General features: G+C 38.0%; 1 protein-coding gene across 1 annotated transcript in view; it reads left to right on the forward strand.

Annotated features, from left to right (window-relative positions):
• The window catches only part of DNAH12 (dynein axonemal heavy chain 12), a 219,539-nt gene extending 210,694 nt beyond the window's left edge, over positions 1 to 8,845 (forward strand). Inside the window, exons 70-73 of the mRNA XM_068557202.1 lie at positions 5,011 to 5,148; positions 5,605 to 5,696; positions 7,366 to 7,433; positions 8,654 to 8,845. Of these exons, the coding sequence (XP_068413303.1) occupies positions 5,011 to 5,148; positions 5,605 to 5,696; positions 7,366 to 7,433; positions 8,654 to 8,844 (489 nt within the window). The 3' untranslated portion in view covers position 8,845. The remainder of the gene's footprint in view (positions 1 to 5,010; positions 5,149 to 5,604; positions 5,697 to 7,365; positions 7,434 to 8,653) is intronic.
• The last annotated feature ends 13,226 nt before the right edge of the window (positions 8,846 to 22,071 follow it).

The following is a 22,071-nucleotide window of genomic DNA, read 5'->3' on the forward strand; positions in this document are numbered from 1 at the left end:
CCCACTTGATCATTGTGTATGATCCTTTTAATGGACTTGGCTTGATAGTATTTTGTTGAGGATTTTTGCAAATATGTTCATCAGTGATATTTGCCTCTAATTTTCTTCTTTTTTTTTGGTGGTGTCTTTGTCTGGTTTTGGTATCGGGGTAATGCTGGCCTCATAGAATGAGTTTGGAAGTGCTCCTTCTGCAGTTTCTTGGAATAGTTTCAGAAGGACGGGTGTTAACCCTTCTCTAAATGTTTGGTAGAATTTCCCTGTGAAGTCATCTGGTTCTGGACTTTTGTTTGTTGGAAGTTTTTAAATTACTGATTCAATTTCATTACTGGTAACTGGTCTGTTCATATTTTCTATTTCTTCCTGGCTCAGTCTTGGGAGATTGTACCTTTCTAAGAATTTGTCCATTTCTTCTAAGTTGTCCATTTTATTGGCATATAATTGCTCATAGTAGTCTCTTACAATCCCTTCGTATTTCTGTGGAATCAGTTGTACCTTCTCCTTTTTCATTTCTGATTTTATTGATTTGGGCCCACTCCCTTTTTTCCTTGATGAGTCTGGCTAAAGGTTTATCTTTTTAAAAAACCAGCTTTTAATTTCATTGATTTTTTCTATTTTATTTTTTTTTTTAGTCTCTATTTCATTTATTTCTGCTCTGACCTTTGTGATTTCTTTTCTTCTATTAACTCTGGGTTTTGTTTGTTCTTCTTTCTCTAGTTCCTTTAGGTGTAAGGTTAGGTTGTTTATTTGAGATTTTTCTTATTTCCTGAGGTAAGCTTGTATCTCTATAAACTTCCCTTGTAGAACTCCTTTTGCTGCATCCCATAAGTTTTGGATTGTTGTGTTTTCATTTTCATCTGTCTCTAGGTGTTTTTTAATTTCCTCTTTGATTTGAATTGCCTCTTCATCTCCTAGGCCCATATTTCTTTGAAAAATTTTTTAAAAATTAATTTATAGGATCTTTTTATGTAGATTATACACTTAACAAAAGAATCAGAATATAAGGGGTTTTTTTTACATTTTAAAAACATTTTTATTTATTTTTTGGCTGCATTGGGTCTTCATTGCTGTGTGCGGGCTTGCTCTAGTTGGGCGAACAGGGGCTACTCTTCGTTGTGGTGCGCAGGCTTCTTGTTGTAGTGGCTTCTCTTGTTGCAGAGCACAGCCTCTAGGCACGCAGGCTTCAGTAGTTTCAGCACAGGGGCTCAGTATTTGTGGCTCACGGGCTCTAGAGAGCGGGCTCAGTAGTTGTGGTGCACGGGCTTGGTTGCTTCATGGCATGTGGGATCTTCCCAGACCAGGGATTGAACCCATGTCCCCTGCGTTGGCAGGTGGATTCTTAACCACTACACCACCAGGGAAGTCCCTATAATAGGGATTTTAAGTGTTTAGGCTCTAGAAGAGTTGCCACTTACTAGCCTCAGTTTCCTCATCCATAAAATGGGCACTTTTATTTCATATGGTAACAGTTATAGGCATTCAGTAAATGTGAACTATTCTTTCATAAAATCCAGAAATTGTTTAATTTTTCCAAATGCTTTTTTAGCACTTACTGCTGATGATGTGATTTTTTTTCTTTTTTAGCTTATTATTGCATTGAATTATATCACTAGATTTCCAAGTGTGAAACCATCCTTGTGTTCCTAGAAAATCCTTCTTGATCAGTGGTTCTTTATTCTTCTAATGCTTTAATCTATTCCCTTTGGATATTTTTAGAGCTTTTGATATACATTATGTAATCACCCTACGTAAAAATTAGGCAATTGTAGGCCTATCAATAGTGAATGTGAGTGCCTGTTTTTCAGTAATTAGTGTTCTCCTTTTTAATCTTTTCTAATTTAATAGGTGAGAGTATGTGCACCTGGGTGATTTCTAGCCAACATGTCTATGACATGTGTTTGACTTCTTCCTGTATGTACCAGCCTCTTTCTGTCCCTTATCAAAAGCATCTGACATATAGTTAATTCCATCCTCCCCTTGACATAATCTTGCTTTTTTTCATTTCCTAAACTTTTCTGAAATTTTAATCGGAACTGCTTACATTTCTCGTATACTGCTTTGTTCCTGAAGGGCTTTGAAGAGTCTTTAGCTTGGTCCCCTAGAGGGGTCCTGGCATGGTGCCAGCTGGAATAATATCCAGGACAAATTTCCTTTGTTGTTATTGTTAATATAAAGTTCATATCAAACTCTCTACTTTCCGAATTTGGCTTTCCCCTTGGAATCATTCTGTTTGAATGAGAAAGGAAAATCTCACTCATTATTGGGCATGTTTATCATCCTTCACCACAAATCTTCCCCTGAATGGATCTTCCCCATTGTTTTCTTACCCTTACAGAAGCTGTACAGTTTTCCCATCATCTTTCTCTCTCCTGGACTCTTGACTTTACCTCCCAATAATGATTCTTAGAGTTAACAAATTAAACAAATTGAGTCATGTGGAGTTTTTTCTTCTTTTCTCATTTCTCTCTCACTGTTCACCCTACTTACCTTCCCTTCCTCCTGCCTGTGCCTTTTTTTTTTTTTTTAAGCTTTTTGCACACTGGCTGGAATCTCAGATTAAATCTGGGATCTGACACTTAGTATATGTGTGACTTTGAGCAAGATACTCATCTTTCTACACCCCAGTTTCCTCATCAGTAAAATGGGAGGAATAATTCCTAACTCACTGAATTATTTCGTGGACTAAATGAGGTGATGCATGTAAATTACTTAGTGCCTACACGGTATGCACTAAGCGCTCAGTAAATGGTAGCTAATTCAGAGATTGTATGTAAGTAGCTGACCCAGACACTCATGACATTCTTGGCTAAATGAAGCCCTGGAGTGAGCAAGGGAATGTTCTATACACTTGCCTTCTGGGTTCTTATAGCTTTCTTGTGCATGGTACTAGTTCTGCCCGGTTTGTACCCTTGTCAAGCTCCATCTCTTTCTCTTCTTCTTCTTGATCTGACAGCTTGTACTGTTGCAACGTCTCCAGCAGTGGTTTGTTCTCTTCTTCCCAGGGAGCAAAGCTGGCTTCTTCCCATAGTGTGCTGCTCACTCAGAGACAAAGTTCGTTTTATTAATTGATGTGTTCATTCAAATGTGAATTGAGACCCACTTTGTCTAAAGCGCTTTGTTGCTGGATAAAGTTGCCAGGTTACCTTCAAGTTGCCAATAGCCTACAGGAAGATAATCTATGTATCTAAGAAAAAGCTAAGAGCAACATATAAGATGCTCTGGGAATTCAAAGAAGGGAGAGAGTTCTTTTAACTTAGGAAAGCAGAGTTTGTTTATTGGATGAGGTAGCATTTGAGCTGGTCTAAATGATGAATGGTTTTGGACACTCCAAATAAAGGAAGAGGACTTAAGAGACAGCTGTAGGATGAAAGGCATTATATCATTTAGGGTTGATTCTGTTGTAAAAATTTTGACATAAGCAAAAATTAAGTTTGTTCCCTCATGTAATTGAAAAAGCCAGGGAGTAAAGTGATTCCAGACAGCATTTGGCCTAGGCTGCAAATGTGGTTGCCTGATCCTGGCTTCTTGCACTTCTCTCGGCTCCAGTCTCTGTGGGTTAACTCCATTCTCAGTTAGGTTCTTGTCTGATGGTAGCAGGATAGCAACAGCAACTCTGGCCTTACATCCACAAAACTTCAAAGAGTTTAGAGTGAATCTTTTCCCCAAAAGTCCCAGCAAAAGTCTACATCTCTGGCTTTGATTGGGTCACATGTCCATTCCTGAATCAGTCACTATGACTGCAGGTATGATCAGCTAGGCATGAATGACATGCCCACTTCCAGAAGGTGCATTTCCACCACAAGAAGTGTTTCGATTGAAAGTGTAGGAGGGTTCATCCTCCAGAGGGATATAAGAGTTGTGTCACTTTAAGATAAGCAGAAAAAACAACAGATGTCCACCCAGTGCAGAGAAGAGACCACCAAAAGTACATTCTGATTAGAATGTAAGATGTGTAAAGGGGAACTAAAAGGGATGGATCTATAAATACAATTTGGGGCCAGGTTGTGAAGTATCTTGAATAGGAGACTAAGATGTTTTAGACTTTAATTTGGTAGGGTAGTAGTAGAGCACTGAAGAATTAAAGATGCTAAAACTTGATCCAAACCATGCATGGAGAAGTGTACTCTGGCAGCATCGTTATAGATGTACTGAGCAGAGAGAGGGAAGAAACAAGAAGAGGTACACATGATACAGAAGGAAGGCCAGGCTATCTAAACTGGAACAGGGATAGTGGTTGTGGAGGCAGGGAGTTTAAGAGGATTAAGGAACTGGAACCAACACACGTGGGCTATAGTTAGACAATGCATAAGATGTCTAAAGATGTTTGCTTTTTTTTTTTTAATAAATTTATTTATTTTATTTATTTATTTTTGGCTGAGCCAGGTTTTCGTTGCTGCGTGCGGGCTTTCTCTAGTTGTGGCGAGCAGGGGCTACTCCTCATTGTGCATGAGCTCCTCATTGCGGTGGCTTGTCTTGTTGAGGAACACGGGCTCTAGGTGTTCAGGCTTCAGTAGTTGTGGCTCGCAGGCTTTAGAGCGCAGGCTCAGTAGTTGTGGCACACGGGCTTAGTTGCTCCGCAGCATGTGGGATCTTCCCGGACCAGGGCTCGAACCCATGTCCCCTGCATTGGCAGGCGGATTCTTAACCACTGCGCCACCAGGGAAGCCCCAAGATGGTTGCTTTTGAGTGGTATTTTTTTCTCTCTCTTCAGTTGAGTGGTATTAAGTAATGTAATAAACCCTCAAATAATTTACATTTGCCTTTTTGCAGAAGATTTGAATCTTTCAAATTTTGTTTTATTCAGGTTAATGTTAAGGTGAGTTTGAATTTTCCAAGAAGAGTAACTAGAAGGGATAAAAGGTAGAAGGGCCAAGATAGGTTGTGTGTTTGGTGTCAGGAAAGAGAGTCCTGTGATGGAAAGTGTAGGCAACATACACAAAAACCAGAATCAGGAATTGGTGATTCTTGAGTAAGTTGAAAAATGAACATAATGCATTTTTTTTTCCTTTATAGGATTGGTATAATTCAGGAAAACCTTGTGTGTTTTGGCTCTCAGGTTTCTTTTTCACCCAAGCCTTTTTAACTGGAGCGATGCAGAATTATGCCAGAAAATATACCATCCCTATTGATTTACTAGGATATGAATTTGAGGTACAGTAAACTCCTTAAACTTCAGAGTATATCATTACATCAAAGGCATGTATTTAAGCAAGGAGGATATGGGGAATTCATATTTTTATAGCCCATTACAAACAATTCTACTTCTTTCCATTCTTTGTGTTCATGAAGAAAGTATATAATATTTGTCTTGCTATCTTTGTGAGAGAATTTTTATATATCTCAATATTCAATTCAAATAATCTAATGCTGTTTTTCTATCTTAGCAAAAAATTAATATGAGGTACAGTAAAACCATATAAAATATGTCAAAAGGAATTGTATTATATATTTTTAGATTTACATTTTACTGAAAAAGTCTTACAGTTTAAGAAGCTATTATATGGAGGAGTTTCCCTGAATATGTTCTGAAGATTTAGCTACTGCTTTCTTTATGAGACAAAGTTGTCTAGGGAGGCAATCATTGCTAGTGTGTGCTTCTGCCTTCAGGTTATTTCTTCTGATACATCTGAGGGAACACCAGAAGATGGCGTTTATATCCACGGATTATATCTGGATGGAGCACGCTGGGACAGAACAAGGTCAGTAGTTTCAACTGCAAGGACCTATTCAGTTGTAGCTGAATCATAGGTGAGATAAGCTGTCTGCTACCTTTCCCCCCTGCCATCCCCCTCAACCAAAAGACTTCTTCTAGAGAATACGACAAGTAATAAATAATATCAGAATTCTTGCCATAAATCATTACTCAGGCTTGAACAGTTAATGAGTGAGTAATTTCAGGTTCTGAACAATTTTGAGTTAATATTTCAATGGTCTTACTAGTAGAAAAGTTAGTTGAAATTATTTTCCTTCTTCTGTTTTATAACAGTTACGTTCTGTTTGGTAATGTGTAGGCACACCTCAGTTTCAAACAGTTTATAGTATAGTGAAGTTCCCATTTCTTTTTTTTTTTAGTTTTTTGTTTGTTTGTTTGTTTGTTTTGTTTTATTTAATTAATTAATTTATTTATTTATTTTTGGCTGTGTTGGGTCTTCGTTTCTGTGCGAGGGCTCTCTCTAGTTGCGGCAAGCGGGGGCCACTCCTCATCGCGGTGCGCAGGCCTTTCACCATCGCGGCCTCTCTTGTTGCGGAGCACAGGCTCCAGACGCGCAAGCTCAGTAGTTGTGGCTCACGGGCCCAGTTGCTCCGCGGCATGTGGGATCCTCCCAGACCAGGGCTCGAACCCGTGTCCCCTGCACTGGCAGGCAGACTCCCAACCACTGCGCCACCAGGGAAGCCCAAAGTTCCCATTTCTACTGGTGAATGGAAAACTTTTTCTTGCATTTTGATGACATAATAAGTACATATTTTAAATAAATACTGAATTTCCAGCTTAGGAAACTAAACAGTGCATATGTGTGTGTCTATATATATATATATATATATATATATATAGACACACACAGACATATGAGAAGGGGAAAGATTATTTCCCTTGAAGCCCTGCTCTTTAACAATCCATTACTAAGCATAATCTTCTATTTCCAGAGTCAGGGTTACACTTTGCTCTCAAGGGAGGGCTAAAGCCCGAGGCAGGGAAAGTCACTTAAGAAGTAGCATGAAGGTGGTTCTACAGAGATGGTTCTAAGACAGGGATATGAGGAGACGTAGCTGCACATAGTTCATTTGATTATTTCTCTTTTCATTTTCATCGTTCTGCTGACATTTCTCTTAACTTACGTTTCCTTATATATGTATTCATCTTTTCATCCCTTTCTTCCCTCCTCTTGCAAGCAAACAAGCAAGCAAACAAACAAACAATGTAGCATAGGGAAAATAAACCACATTTTCTAGATAGATAGATCTATGTTTGAATCCTCATGCTGGCATTTAAGAGCTGTGTTACTGTGAGAAAAGTACTCAATCTCTCTGAGCTTCCACTCTTCATCTGTGAAATAGAATTAGGAATGGGGACAAGACTATTGGGAAGGTTAAATGTGACAGCATAGTGTCTGCCTCATGGACAGTACTTTTAAAATGGCAGGAATTGATATTTGTCCACTGTTTGACACATTGCCTTTCCATATTTTTCTTCTGTTTCTCTCGATTCTTCATTGCCTCTTCCTTGGTTTTGTTTGGTTTTGTTTTTACATTTCTTTTCCTGCATATCTCTGGTCCTCTCTTGTATTAAAAGCCAATAGCTAAGTAGCAATTTCTAAGATGCAAATTTTATTTTATTTCTAGTAAACATCTGTCAATTTCTCTTCACAGCGGATTGCTTGCCGAACAATACCCCAAACTTCTGTTTGACCTGATGCCCGTAATATGGATAAAACCAAGTAAATATATTTCTAACAGAACTTTGTAGAGTTTTAGGAAGGATAATGATAGATATTATAACTGCTTCCCCAAATAAGTCTCTGTTCAAACCTATTAGGATTTTGTTCAATTATAGTAAATACTGACTTAATGTTTACAATGGAAATATGTTGTTCCCCCTTTTTGGGTTGCATTTATATTATTTTAGGAATATTATTCTGCCTCTGTTTGCTCTTCTCCCATGGGATATAACGTTTCCTTTGCCCCTTCCCTACACTTCTCCTTTTTCAGTCTAGAGCTTCCCATCAATATTTTGATTCTGAAGTGCCTTTGCATACCTCTCAGAGACACAATTAGGTTTGACACAGTCTCCAGCTATTGACTAGAGTTTTCTGGCTATAAGAAACTCCTAGGCCTAGGAGCCAGCCAGGTGCCCCAAGGTACAGATGTTGCAAGCCACACGGGGTGGAGGCCAATTTTGCTCCCTTGGGAAACCTACTTGTTCCTTCCCTCCTTCTGCAATCATCATTTCCCCACCAAATCTGAACAATTGAAGCTCATTCTTTTGTTTTTTCTTTCTTCTCTATTTTTTAATTCTCAAATAACTGTAAATGAAAAATTTATAAATTACCCAATCACCACTCAACCCATTAAGCATTTTTTATTATTAAAGCAGTTCATTTATAACTATGACAAATGTGGCCTCAGTTTAGAAAGATTCCTAATATCTCATATCTGGCTTTTCAAGGATTGTGTATAGATTCTTTTTGTGAGTAGGTAAGAGTTGGTATATTTTTATTAGTAATAACCTGCTGAAAACAAATAGTAACTTCAGCTTCTAATTTATGGATTTCTTGTATTAGAGCTCTAAGCAGCTGTGTTCCTCTTTCTGCATCTCCTCCATTACCTATGCTGTAATTTATTCCTTCTTCCCTAATTTCTCCTTCTCTCCCAAGTCCTCTTGAGTGTTTTCATACCTGCTAAGTGATCAGGTCTTTAAAATCAATTCCTGTCCTCCAGACCTAGAATCATGCACCATATGAAATCATTTACCTTGTTTCACAACCATAATTATATGCCAACTGTAAAAACACAACAACAATAACTTTAAAATGTTCAATATCATAATCATGATCTTAGATTTAGTACTGGTCATTTTATTACAAGATAAATAGTTGTTCTTTTAGTACCATTGGCTGTTTTCCTTTTATCAAATGAATACATTTCCTTTTTCTTCAAGCTAAAAAGTCTCAGATTGTGAAGTCGAATGCCTATGTCTGTCCTCTTTACAAGACAAGTGAACGTAAAGGAACTCTTTCCACCACAGGACATTCTACTAACTTTGTCATTGCAATGTTGTTGAAAACAGACCAACCCACTCAACACTGGATCAAACGTGGGGTTGCTCTGCTTTGTCAGTTGGATGACTAAATTGGACAAATTAAGAAAACATCTGAAAGAAGTTAAAAAAATATTGCCTTCACTTACTTGAAAAAATATATATTATAAAACCCAAGTATCTTGGTGTAATTCTTTTCAATGATCTTTGTGAGTGGTCTTTGCATTGTTCTCCTCCCTGATGTACGAGTCTCAACTGGAGTACAGCCTTCCACGTGGACTCTCAAGATCACAGACATCTGTGGAAGAAAAACATGAAAAGAAATGTGGAAAATCTTTGAAACTTTTATTTAGTTCCTCTTTTTAGTCTGATATATATGTGAAAAACAGGTTTGGGAAGACTGGATAAAATTTAACTAATATCAGAAATTATCTGTTTCACAAGTGTTAAGTCATTTCATCAGCTTCAGTAATAATTTCCACTCACCTATGTGAAGTGATTATACACAAACATTTCAAATACATAAATAAATAAATTGTAAATAAGGAAAATGTTGAAACAATTTCAGAACGAAACCCCTTCCTTCATACTTTTAAAACGTTAGTTCCATTTCTCACAGTACCCCTGTGACAAGGAAAGGAAACGCAAAGCAGTGAATTGACATGCAAAGACAGTTAGATGACTGGAGGGAAATCCTACACACTTGAGGTGGTATCATGCTTCTTGGCATCTGCTTCATATTTAATTGGAAATGCCAAGTGGGCTCTTTGTTATTTTTAGTAGTTATTATTCTTATTATTTAGTATGCACTTATAGTATTAGTGTATATTAACAATTTTTAAACATTTCAACAAAATTATAGTCAAAATTTTATTATCTTGTTTTTATTATCCTATTTTATTATCTTTTATTCCTTCCTTAGGATTCCCTGGACATTTTAGGCTGCAGCTCTGTAATCCAAAGAAAATGTAGATGCAGCATCCCAGTGAATCAGGACCACTGGGACAGTCACTTTTGATAATTCAGTCAGTGCAAAATGTTTGGCCTCTCTTAAGTAGAAAAGTGATTCTGGTTTGTAGTGTCTATGTGCATGAACCCTAAGAGAATGAATTCACTTCACATGGCCAACCCCCTGCAAAAGCATTTTATTCCAGGAATAGAATGTTTAATCTTTTAAATCTAATGAATACAGCAGTGAAAAAAAGAGATCATGTTTTCAAACAGAGCTAAACCACATATAAAAAACAGGGAGAATGTGCCAGACTGTCTTATGATCAAGTATTTATAGTAAAGCTATTAATGGAATGGTCACTACACGGGAGTGGAGATCCTAAATATAAATGAAAATTCTGATGTGCTAATCCTTAACAGTGAAAACTTCAGTGCTGTCCTAAAGGATATAATAAAAGGTAAAAAATCTTTGGTATGTGATCAAACCTATTCTATGCTAAAACTGAAATGTTCTTTTAAAACTATTGAGATGTTGCCTAGTAAAATATATCGGGGTTTCTTTTCCCACTATTCCTGTTATATGTTATGAGAATACATTTATTCCTATAACATGTTTATTTTTAGTATTTACTAACTAAATAAAATATTATTTTCAGCATAATACTCCCTGTGTGTAGGAAAGATATTCTTTGGAGTGAGAGCTACAATTAATGAGAAAAACTCATAAGCCAAGTTTAAAATAGATTGATATGAACATTTTCATAGTTACAATGGCAGTGACCTAAGTTTTATATGAAAGGTTGTGTTTCCTGAATAAGCTTTAAGTAGATGGCTGCTCATGGAAAACTTCTAATTTATGTTGAATCTGTGGCAGTTCAGAAAACTGTTTGGGGTTTTCAAAAAAATTTTAAATGAATATTTTGTGTTCTAAATTTTGCACTTTTTCATTTATCAATCCTATTAATTTTTTAGTTTTCTGAATTTCATTTATAATTTTAATCAGTTGACAATCTTTCACAACTGGAAAAATATTTTTAATTCTTTTTGACTTTAAAGTAAATCTGTCTGCATTTCACATGGATAATTACACCAGTGATGAAGACGTAGACGATGAGTTTGACACCCAGCTCATCATTCAACAGAGTTTACAGGATATTCACAAGCCAGAAACTACACAGCAGTCACCTGAAGATGAGAGGTAATGGTATCTCACTGGCAATGTAGTATAAGTATTCAACAGTTGAGCCTTGTCATAAGCACGATGCTAGTGTTGTGAAAAAAACAGAAGAGAGGGTCAGAATCCAAGGAGCTGAATATCTATGAGACTTGATGTGTGACCAGACAGGAGAAATTTGGAAATAATTCAGAATTTAATCAGGCAGTAAAGAAAATAATAGCCAGGACATGGAAGCAACCTAAATGTCCATCAACAGAGGAGTGGATAAAGAAGATGTGGCACATATATACAATGGAATATTACTCAGCCATAAAAAGGAACGAAATTGGGTCATTTGTAGAGACATGGATGGACCTAGAGACTGTCACACAGAGTGTAGTAAGTCAGAAAGAGAAAAACAAGTATCGTATATTAACGCATGTATGTGGAATCTAGAAAAGTGGTATCAATGACCTTATGTGCAAAGCAGAAATACAGACATAGACATAGAGAACAAATGTATGGATACCAAAGGTGAAAGGGGTGGGGAGGGAGGAATTGGGAGACTGGGGTTGACACACTGATATTATTGATACTATGTATAAAATAGACAACTGATAGGAACATACTTTATAGCACAGGGAACTCTACCTAATGCACTGTGGTAACCTAAATGGGAGGGAAGTCCAAAAGGGAGGGGATATCTGTATGTATATGGCTGATTCATTTTGTAGCGCGGTGGAGGCTAACACAACATTGTAAAGCAACCATACTCCAATAAAAATTAATTTAAAAAAAGAAAGAAAATAGTTGGAGGAGGTTACTAGCAAATATGGGTGAGGAGAGGCAGATGAGAAATCAGAAAGAAGAAATACATGAGGATATGTAAGACTAGAGAACACTAATGCATCTTGTCTTTGGGGAGCTAAGGAAATGCATAAATCCAACCAAGACACAGAAATTTTAGTAGGGTAAAGTCTTTAATCTACTCAAATCAAAAGGAGTAATTATGTAAACTTAAACCCAGAAAAGACTAACCCCTTCTGAAGGGTGTGAACTCAGAGTTCTGGTATGACAACACTAGAAAAGGACCCCATGGATCCCTCAGTGGTGTAAGAGAATTGCCCTGGATATGGGCTGTCTGAGGCCAAGCACAGCTAGTCAAATGCTCTCTGGGTGATCAGCAACTTCAAGCCCCTGAGTAGTTACAATTATTTTTCAGGGGTATTAAACCCATTTGCTTGGGATGGTGACCTCTATTTGCCTGATGGAGGTAAAATGGGATAAATGTGTTTTAACCCCAAGAGATTTTGTAATTAAATACAGAGATGTTGGAGTATATCAAACCTACAGTATTTTTTTTTAAAGTAACATACTCATGGAGTGATCGCTGTGTGCCACACTATTCTGAGCATTTCATAAATATGTATTAACTCATTTAAATTCTAATTCTCATGACCTCTCTATGGGGTAGGTACTATTATTTTTCCCATTTAGAGATGAGGCGACTGAGGCATAGCATAGAGAAACTAAATGACTTACCCAAGGTCACAGAGCTAGTAAGTAAAGAGCCAGGCAGCCTGGCTTCAGAGTCTGCATTCTTTACCCCACTATTCCTACACTTTTATGTTAAATTTAGGAATAATCTTTAAATAGTTAAAAGATTTGTAAAGAAATTGGATTTCATTGGGCTACCTGTTGTATTAACCTTGTGATTAAACCTTGTGATTAACTTTGAAGTCATGATTTTAGGTTGAAAGGCATAAGAGATTTTGATTAAGAGTACTGAAATGTTTCAAAGAAATTAAAATTGACTACAGTTACAAATTTCAGTCATTAGACTTGCAAGAATTGTATGATACTTAGCAAGGCTTGCTGATTTGATCAGGCACTTGAAGGAATTAGGAAAATAGAATATACTTGAGACAGGAGCAATAAAGCCCACCCTCACCAAAAGATGTCCAAGTCCTAATCCCCAGAACCTGTGGATATGTAACCTTACATGGCAATGGAGAATTAAGGCTGCAGATGGAATTAAGGTTGCTAATCAGTTGACTTTAAATAGGGAGATTGACTAAATTTTAAGTAGGACAGATTGTCTAAGGGAATTTATTTTTTTCAAGCTGGGTTCATTGAATAATCAAAGAAAAAGGGAAGGTGACAATCCTTATTTGCTAGATTTAAAAATAATATAAGATTTATAAGTTGAGCTTTAAAACTTTAAATATTTTAATAAAAATATTACTTTAAAAAACTGCTAATTGTGTTTTTTGAATACAGATCTGATCATGAATATTTTTTAAAACTTACACCATGATTATTTACCATTTTTTTAAATAATAATTTTTGCTGGAATCATTGACATTATAGAGTGGCCATTTAAATTTTACCATGTGACAATGTGACATTTCAGTCCTAGGCATGTTTGATTCAGTTCAGCAGACACTGATTGAAGGCTAACTGTGATCCAGGCTCTCACAGTTCTTGCCTTAAAGAAGCTGACGAGGGAAGACACATGGGAGGGGAGTTTCCCTGGAACACATTAGGGGCCATACTATGTTTTCTTTTTCTTTTTTTTTTTCTGAATATATATACATATATCTTTTATTTATTTATTTTTTGAAACATCTTTATTGGAGTATAATTGCTTTACAATGGTGTGTTAGTTTCTGCTTTATAACAAAGTGAATCAGCTATACATATACATATATCCCCATATCTCCTCCCTCTTGTGTTTTGAAGTATTTCTATTGTGCCTCAGTCATTGCCTCATATGAGTTCATTCCTGGTTAACTACTATTGCCTTTACCCTTTCCTTTTGTTTTATCAAATGCCTTAGTTTTTTCCTCAGTTTTGGAATTACATTCATATGTTTTTTCTCTGCAGCTTTTTGATTGCAGACTGTAAGAGGATAGTTGAAACCATAGAGACAGTTAAGTACTCTTCCTATTCTATCCCCTTCAACTTGTGGTAAGATGTGATGGTGACAACTGGTAGCATTTCCCCCCTCTAAGTTCAGGAAGCCTAGAAGCAGGATCTCCCAAGTGCCGAACACTATGGGGTCAACAGCTAATTGTCAAGAGTCTGATGGGGTCTTTCCTGGGAGAAACTACTTCAGCAAAACTTAGCAAACAGCTCCTGGGCTCCTCGGTGGACAGAGCAGTTTTCTGTATGTAACAAGATGACGGGTATTCACAGGTCCAGGTGGTATGGAATGCTAGATGAAAGGCCTTACTGCTTGTTTGTCCTATGCCATTTAAATTTGTCTTTCATTAAAGGTAGTGCTAGGATACTGTTGTCTCATGCACTAACTTTGATGATGGAATTCAGAAGCAGTATGGGCTGCCTTGTATATGTGCCAAATGTGAATATGTTCTCATCTGACTTGTTAATAGGTAAGGAAGATGTATTGTCAGGGTTGACCAAGTACCATTCTGCTTTTGATGAAGCAGATGAGATAGGCTGGCTTCCTCTACATAAGGCTGCAGTGCAATTAAATAAGAACATTTTGGAAATAACCCTGAAAGGTAAACTCCCTTTATAACTCTTATTGATGCTTCTGAGAAATAAATTTAAAATTTATTTCTGTATCTTAATCTGTGTGGTCTAATGGATTTATTTCAGCTTCAAAACCCAGTGTGTGGGAGCAAACCACCCACAATGGTGAAACACCACTTTTTTTGGCTGTCAGCAATTGCCTCTTAGAAAATGTCTGTTTTCTTCTTCTCAATGGCTGCAATCCAAACGCCAAGAATGTCGAAGGCAATTCTCCTCTTCTTACAGGTAAATTAACACGTTAGCTCTGGAGAACAGTCTGTGGCTCTGAGTGTCCTCCAGGCCCACAGGTTTCAAAGGCAGTTTCTTTTTTTTTTTTTTTTTTTAATTTTTATTTATTTATGACTGTGTTGGGTCTTCGTTTCTGTGCGAGGGCTTTCTCCAGTTGTGGCAAGCGGGGGCCACTCGTCATCGCGGTGTGCGGGCCTCTCACTATCGCGGCCTCTCTTGTTGCGGAGCACAGGCTCCAGACGCGCAGGCTCGGTAATTGTGGCTCACGGGCCCAGTTGCTCCGCGGCATGTGGGATCTTCCCAGACCAGGGCTCGAACCCGTGTCCCCTGCATTGGCAGGCAGATTCTCAACCACTGCGCCACCAGGGAAGCCCTAAAGGCCGTTTCTTGTGCATAGTTGCAGCACCGTCACTCTGGTGCCAAATAACCACACATGGGTACCTGACCCTCAAGAAGCTTTCTATAGGCTGGCCTGTGAGGCAAAGTCTCTGCCAAAATATGAGCTGATCATTTTACATGGTACCTCAGTTGAACAAGTTAATTCTGTTATAAGAAATATAGGAGAGGAGCAGTGTAGGAAGAAGCAGCCAATGGTTGGGTAAAGATGCAGATTAAATATTAATGACTAACTTTGCTGCCTCCTGAGTCTTCAGGAGGATTACAGTTCATCAAGTGTTTTAAAGGGTTAAGATACAAAGAATGGGAAGAATGGGAGAGGAGACAACAACAACATGATTTTTAAAAATCAGAATAGCAGATGGATGAGTAGTAAGTGTCAAGAAAGCCAAATCTTAAATTGGAGTGGAGAAAGCCAAAAACCAGCACAGTTATATCAAAAGGCCTGGAAATTGTTGGCTATAGTTACCTCATGGAGCAGGGATGAAGGATGGGCAGCTAAAATAGAAAAATTGGTTGAAAACTATTAAGAAACAAGTAGTCAGGTATCTAGATCACTTCTCTCAATCCACCCTGCTGGGTCAGACTCTTCCCCCACCCAGCAGAATTTTGGAAGTTTTTTCTCTGAATAGTGTGAGCAAAGGCTCTCTGGACTGGGGGTTATTTGGCAAGGGCAAGAGCACTGGATTGAAAACACTGGAGGAATTAAGCACATAGGCTGAGATCTCCCAGCTCTTCACCAAATTCTAGAAAGCCGGCAGCTAGAACTTCACCCTCCAAGAGGAGGCTTCTTTGGAGAATCTGATCAGCTCAAAGAGAAAGAACTTAAAATACTAAAACTGGAGGTTCCCGAACAAATAGCCCAGGCATATTAACCTACAGTTAAGACCACAGTCAATGTTTAGAATTTCCAGGCAGATTTTTAGTCCCCAACTCTTAATCATGAGCAGACATCCAAGGACTATCTGAGAAAAGTCTTCAACAAACAAAGATAAACAACTTGGAGGAAACAGATTATTCAGGGGAAGATAAAATGTAGGGGGAAATTATCATTAATTTCCTCAGAGAAATCAATGAAAATTAATGAACTAGCAGGACACTACTAAAAAAAAAATGGAGAACAAAACAAAAACCACTCTTGAAAATTAAAAATATGATGGCAGAAATTTAAAAAAACTCAAATGCGAGGCGATAAAGTTAGGAAAGCTTCCAGAAGAAGAAGATAAGAAATGAAAAATCGGGGGCTTCCCTGGTGGCGCAGTGGTTGAGAGTCCGCCTGCCAATGCAGGGGACACGGTTTCGAGCCCTGGTCTGGGAAGATCCCACATGCCGCGAAGCAACTGGGCCCGTGAGCCACAACTACTGAGCCTGCGCGTCTGGAGCCTGTGCTCCGCAACAAGAGAGGCCGCGATAGTGAGAGGCCCGCACACCGCGATGAAGAGTGGTCCCCGCTTGCCGCAACTACAGAAAGCCCTCGCACAGAAACGAAGACCCAGCACAGCAAAAAATAAATAAATAATAAAAATAAAGTAATTCTTTTAAAAAAAAAAAAGAAATGACAAATCGGAAAGAAGAATAACTAAGAGAACTAGGATGATAACTGAAGAGGAGCGACATGTGAGTAATAGGAATGGTAGAAAAAGAACAGACAAAAATAGAGGCAATATACCGTCAATGAGACAAGTCAAGAAAATTATTTCCTAAAACAAAGGACATGTTTCATCTTTCCAGAATGAAAGAGCACACAAAGTGCCAGCTCAATGAATTAAAAAAGACCCAACACTCTGGCGCTCTATATTTCTAGTCTTAGTGCAATTATAGCCCTTTATATGGCACATTATAAGTGGTTGTGAGCAGAATTCATACTGATTCAGTGTCTAACACCTAGCAAGATTCCCCAAACACAGTTGGTGCCAACAATTAGCAAATGGATAGGGAGATGGATAAATTAAGGTGCTCTAGAATCTTGAAGGACTAAAGATTATCATCCAATGCAAATTAACAGCATAAATGCAGAAATGCCAATTAGAGAATATTGGTTAACAAAATGTGAGGTTAAAAATAATTTCCTAATTATTGCTGTTTTTGTTTTTCTTCATGTAAAGCAGCTACAAACATTTCTAGGACTGTACTAGGTACTTAAGTTCCCATTTTCTTGAGAACATAAAGATGGTAAATGAAAACTTTGTTTTTCAGCCACATAAGCAGCCAACAGACAATGAATAATTGGTCATGGTTTACAGAAAAGCAAATAGCCTATTGATGTAAAACACTATTAATATTATTTGATATATGCCTCATTTTACAATCCGTTTCCTAAACACCAAATGCTGGTATATGGGGGATAGGTAGGAAGAACTCCTTAAGAAGCCTGAGGGAAACTAGCTGATCTGATACTCTGGCCTTAATTTCCTGTTGAACATAATGCCTCTCTCACTTCTAATCTCCCAGCTGTTCTACAGGACTCCTACAATATGGCCGCCTTGCTGATCAGCCATGGAGCAGATGTCAATCTGCGGTGTGCCAACGAGAGGACAGCTCTCCACGAAGCAGCCAGACTGGGCAGACGGGACATAGTGAAGCTCCTGCTGGTTTCTGGGGCACACCCTGACCCAAAGAGCTCCTACGGATTCACTCCTCTTGCTCTTGCTGCCCAAAGTGGACACACTAAAATCATGGAACTATTACTGCAGAAAGGCAAGATTTTCCTATACAGTCAGCACAGTACTAAAGGATAACATGACCTAAGCATTCTCCTCTTTATGGAGAGCTTCAGTGTAATAGAAGTTAACATTTTATTTAAGCCTAATTTAATATTTTATTGAAGTGTGTGTTAATATTAGCTACTGAAAGAGCCTAAAATAGGGATTGAATATTTCTTATTTGCTGTGAAGCAGTTTCCCTAAAATTACTAGGATGCAGGTTACTCTTTTACTTAATGTACCCTGACCACGTTAAGAGGATGGTTGTTTTTTGTTTAATTTTTTGTGTGTTGTTGTTCTTTTCTAGACTGATAGAATGAAAGACTCCACAACATCCCCTTCACGTTGTCTCTGCTTAAGCTAAGTTATGAGGCAGTCCAACCTGTTACCAGATGAATTAAGTTGTTAGGAAATTCTTCCTGATTTCTTCTCTTTGGGTCCCAGTTCTCCCCTCTAGTAATAAACAAAACTCTGAGAGAAGGGGAAGGCAATTTATAGGTATTGAATACTTTCTAAGCACCAGGTATTAAGCTACTTATTTTACCTCAAATAATCTTCTACAAATCCTGTGAGGTAGGCATTATCCTCATTTTACCCTTGAGGAAAGTGAGGGTCAGGGATGGTACCAGTTGTAGAACTTCCCTTCAAACACGCCCTCCCCTGCCACCCATGCTATAGCTGTGGCCATCTTAGATCCTGGTTTAACTGGCAGAGATCCTGGCTCAGAGAACTGTCTTTGAGGAGACCCTCATTGATGACATTGTTAGAAGAAGCAGTGTAATATCTAAAGCTTTTTTTCAAAGAAGCAAATCTTTACCAAGATTTAACAAAGTCCCAATATTAGAATTATCTTCTTTATTCTCCTCCCCATTTGTATCCAGAAGTCTTATTTCTTTCTCTAACAATAGACGGTCCTGGTGTCCAATTTTCTAGACTGCAGGGACTCCTACATTTAAGAACAACTTTCTGCTTTTTAGACTTACCTGAATCTTTCCTATCATATAGGGGAGGCTAGTTCCCAATCAATAGCCATAAGACATTTTAAGTAAGATGTTTTAAATGAGTGATACCAGAGATGTCTAAAGTCATTAGCTGGAATAACAAAGTAAACACTGGATCTTTCATCTACACAAAAAGAGCAACCTTTTGTGTAGATCACTGATTAAAATATAAAGAAGCAGGAGAGGCGACAGATTTTAAATCCTTAACCTTTCAAAGAAACCAGTATCGGTTGACCTCAGTGAGGTCAGTGAGGGAGCATTTCCCTTAGGTAAGCCCCTTATACAGTCATTTGCACATAGCTACTAAATAGAAGAGCCAAGCTTTGAACCCACATCTGTCTCATTCCAAATCACATTACTACCCTGCATTGCTAGAGTGGCAACATGGCATCATAGAAATAGGACCTGGGTCTGGCCCACCTGTACATGAATCCCGACTACCTTCCTTACTAGTTGTGCATCTCTGGTGAAGTAATTTAATCTCAGTGAAACTCAGTTTCTTCATCTTTAAAATGAAGATATTAGCATCTACTTCCTAGGGTTGTTGTGACGTTTAGAAATTATTACATACATAAAGAAACCAGCACATAGTGAGTACTCATTACATGGGGGCTTATTAGACATTTCTTAATGCATTCTAGGAATGGGGTTCTGGGGGAGCCACTATATTCTTTTTTTTTTAATTTTCAAAATATTTTAATCTATTTACAAATTTTTCAATTAGACAAAAATATGCAGGAAGGGGTTATTTAATTGAGCGATGATAATCAGGACATATATATTATGTGTATTAGCAAAAAATGTGAATAAGTTCTTCAGTAAAAGAAAAAACCTGGTGCATATAATAGATTTCTCATAGTTCTATGCAGAACTTTCACTAAGAGAACACCCACCTAAAATGGATTATTCCTCATCAAATGCTACAGTGAGAATTCTTCTGTAGGAAGCATTTTATGGATTCCTTCCAGAACATAGAGAAGATAATCTGTCTTCTAGGAATTCATTCTCAAGATGGATTACTCAATGAATGGCATCATTTGGGTACCCCATTCTGCACTTGTAAGGAGGGGACATAATTTTCCAAAGACTGAAGTTGCTTTCATCTCTCCTCCCACTGTACAACTCCACTTAAGTCTGGAGTTTTGCATCTAAAACTATATGAGCTTTTAAGACTGAGATCTGATTCATCATAATCTTTTCCATGAAGAAAGATCTTTCAATTTCCTCCAAGTTAAAACAGCAATAGAGTGCCATTCCATGAAAAGCACAAGGACACCATATAAATTAGGAATAATATATTGAAATAGAATTTGTATGTGGATGATATTGCCAAAATAAAGAACAGAGAAGAACAAATGACTGTGATGAGCCAACATACACCATAAATGGGCTTTGGCTCACTGCTTACACATGCAAGACAGTCAATAAATATTAGAGTCCTTATATTCTGAAGATTATGGAGTCCACGCTAAATTAAAGTCACTATATCTTTTTTTATATGAGTTGTGAAGGTGCCCAGAGTGTCCTCCTTTTCTTTTGTCCATTCGAATGCTACTCTTTCTTCAAAGCCTTTACTGAGAGGCCTTCCACAACTGACCCCAAATTCCTTCCTCCTTCCTTCACCTCCCAGCCCTGCTCACAACCCCAGCCCTGAGATCTTCAAGAAGACAGCCTGTATCTGTACTCTTTATTATCCACACCACTCACACAGCACTTAGCTTACAGGGTACTACAATATACCCTTTTAACTATCAGCAGTCCCTATCTTCAACTAAAAACAGCTAGTGTCTCTTAGTATGAACAGTCTCCTAGGAACAAGTTAAAACAGAACAAATACCCTCTTCCACCATAAGATCTTCATTAGATGTCATGGTGACATAGTTCAACAGGATTGTTAGTACCATCTTATAGTGTGTTATGAGGTAAGCGAGCTTTTGTATGCTGGTCTGGAAATAAAACCATCTTCTATAAAATTACTTCTCCTGGGATTTTTAAGTTAGAAACAAATAACTTATAAAATTACTCTGAAAGCCAACCTACTTATACCTTAGAGACTGCTTACACCATTTTCTCTCCCCAACTAGTTTGTAAACTGTCTGAGACAGGAGGTACATACTTTATGTCTTTGATTCTTAGTGCTTTACTAAAGTAGCTGCTCAATAATTGCTTTTTGGTAGTGGTGGTACACTTTTAAGAATACTTAAGCAATACGGTGGAAAAGACTCTTTGCATAACATCACTCTTTCTCCTCCTAGGAGCTAATGCTCTTGGTCAGGCCTCTGATTCTTCTTCCATCTTACTTGAAGCAGCTAGTGGAGGAAATCCAGACTCTGTGACTCTCTTGCTAGAGTATGGAGCTGATGCCAACATCCCTAAGAATTCAGGCTACCTGCCCATTCATGTGGCAGCTGACAGAGGCCACTTGTTGTAAGTTCAACTACATTATTGCAAATAATAGAAATAGTAATAGCTATGGGGTTTTGGAGGGGGGGGTAGCTTCTGGGAATTTTATATTCTTCATCTCTGATCCTACAACTCCAACACCCCTTTTAAAGGTGAGAAACTCTTGACCAGCTAGAAAGTGGTAAATTCAGACATCCTCTGTAGACCCTGAAGAGACATAAAAGTACTTTATTTTCAGGTCGTTTGGCAATATGGGGAGCCTCAGGTTTCACTGACTGGGGTAATTCTGAGTTTTATATCTACACCTTAGTTTCATTTAACTTTACATGGTATCTGAGTTTTTGGATGCAGGACTATGCTTTTTTTTGGTTGGGGTGTCTAAATACCAACTGATATTAATACCATCCAGTGCTAGTATAAAGCAATCATAAACAGGTCAATGCAGCATCTTAACAAAAACTATTTTTTAATGCACTTTGAAATTCTTTCTCAGAGCTCTGAAGATTTTGGTTCCAGTTACGGATTTTGCTGACATTAAGCGGAGTGGCATCAGTCCAGTTCACTGTGCAGCAGCAGGAGCACACCCCAAATGCCTGGAACTTCTCATCCAGGCTGGATTTGATGTGAATTTCATGCTAGATCAGAGAATTCGCAAACACTATGATGACCACAGGAAGTCAGCTTTGTATTTTGCTGTATCAAATGGTGACCTCTCTTCAGTTAAGCTGCTTCTGAGTGCTGGAGCTCTGCCTAATCAAGATCCAGTTAACTGCCTCCAGATAGCCCTAAGGATGGGCAACTATGAGCTGATAAGCCTGCTGCTACGGCATGGGGCCAACGTTAATTACTTCTGCAAAGTCAACCCTTTACATTTCCCATCAGCACTTCAATACACGCTGAAAGATGAAGTCATGCTCAGGATGC

The sequence above is a fragment of the Eschrichtius robustus genome, chromosome 12, assembly GCF_028021215.1.
Source record: "Eschrichtius robustus isolate mEscRob2 chromosome 12, mEscRob2.pri, whole genome shotgun sequence".
Classification (NCBI taxonomy): Eukaryota; Metazoa; Chordata; class Mammalia; order Artiodactyla; family Eschrichtiidae; genus Eschrichtius; species Eschrichtius robustus.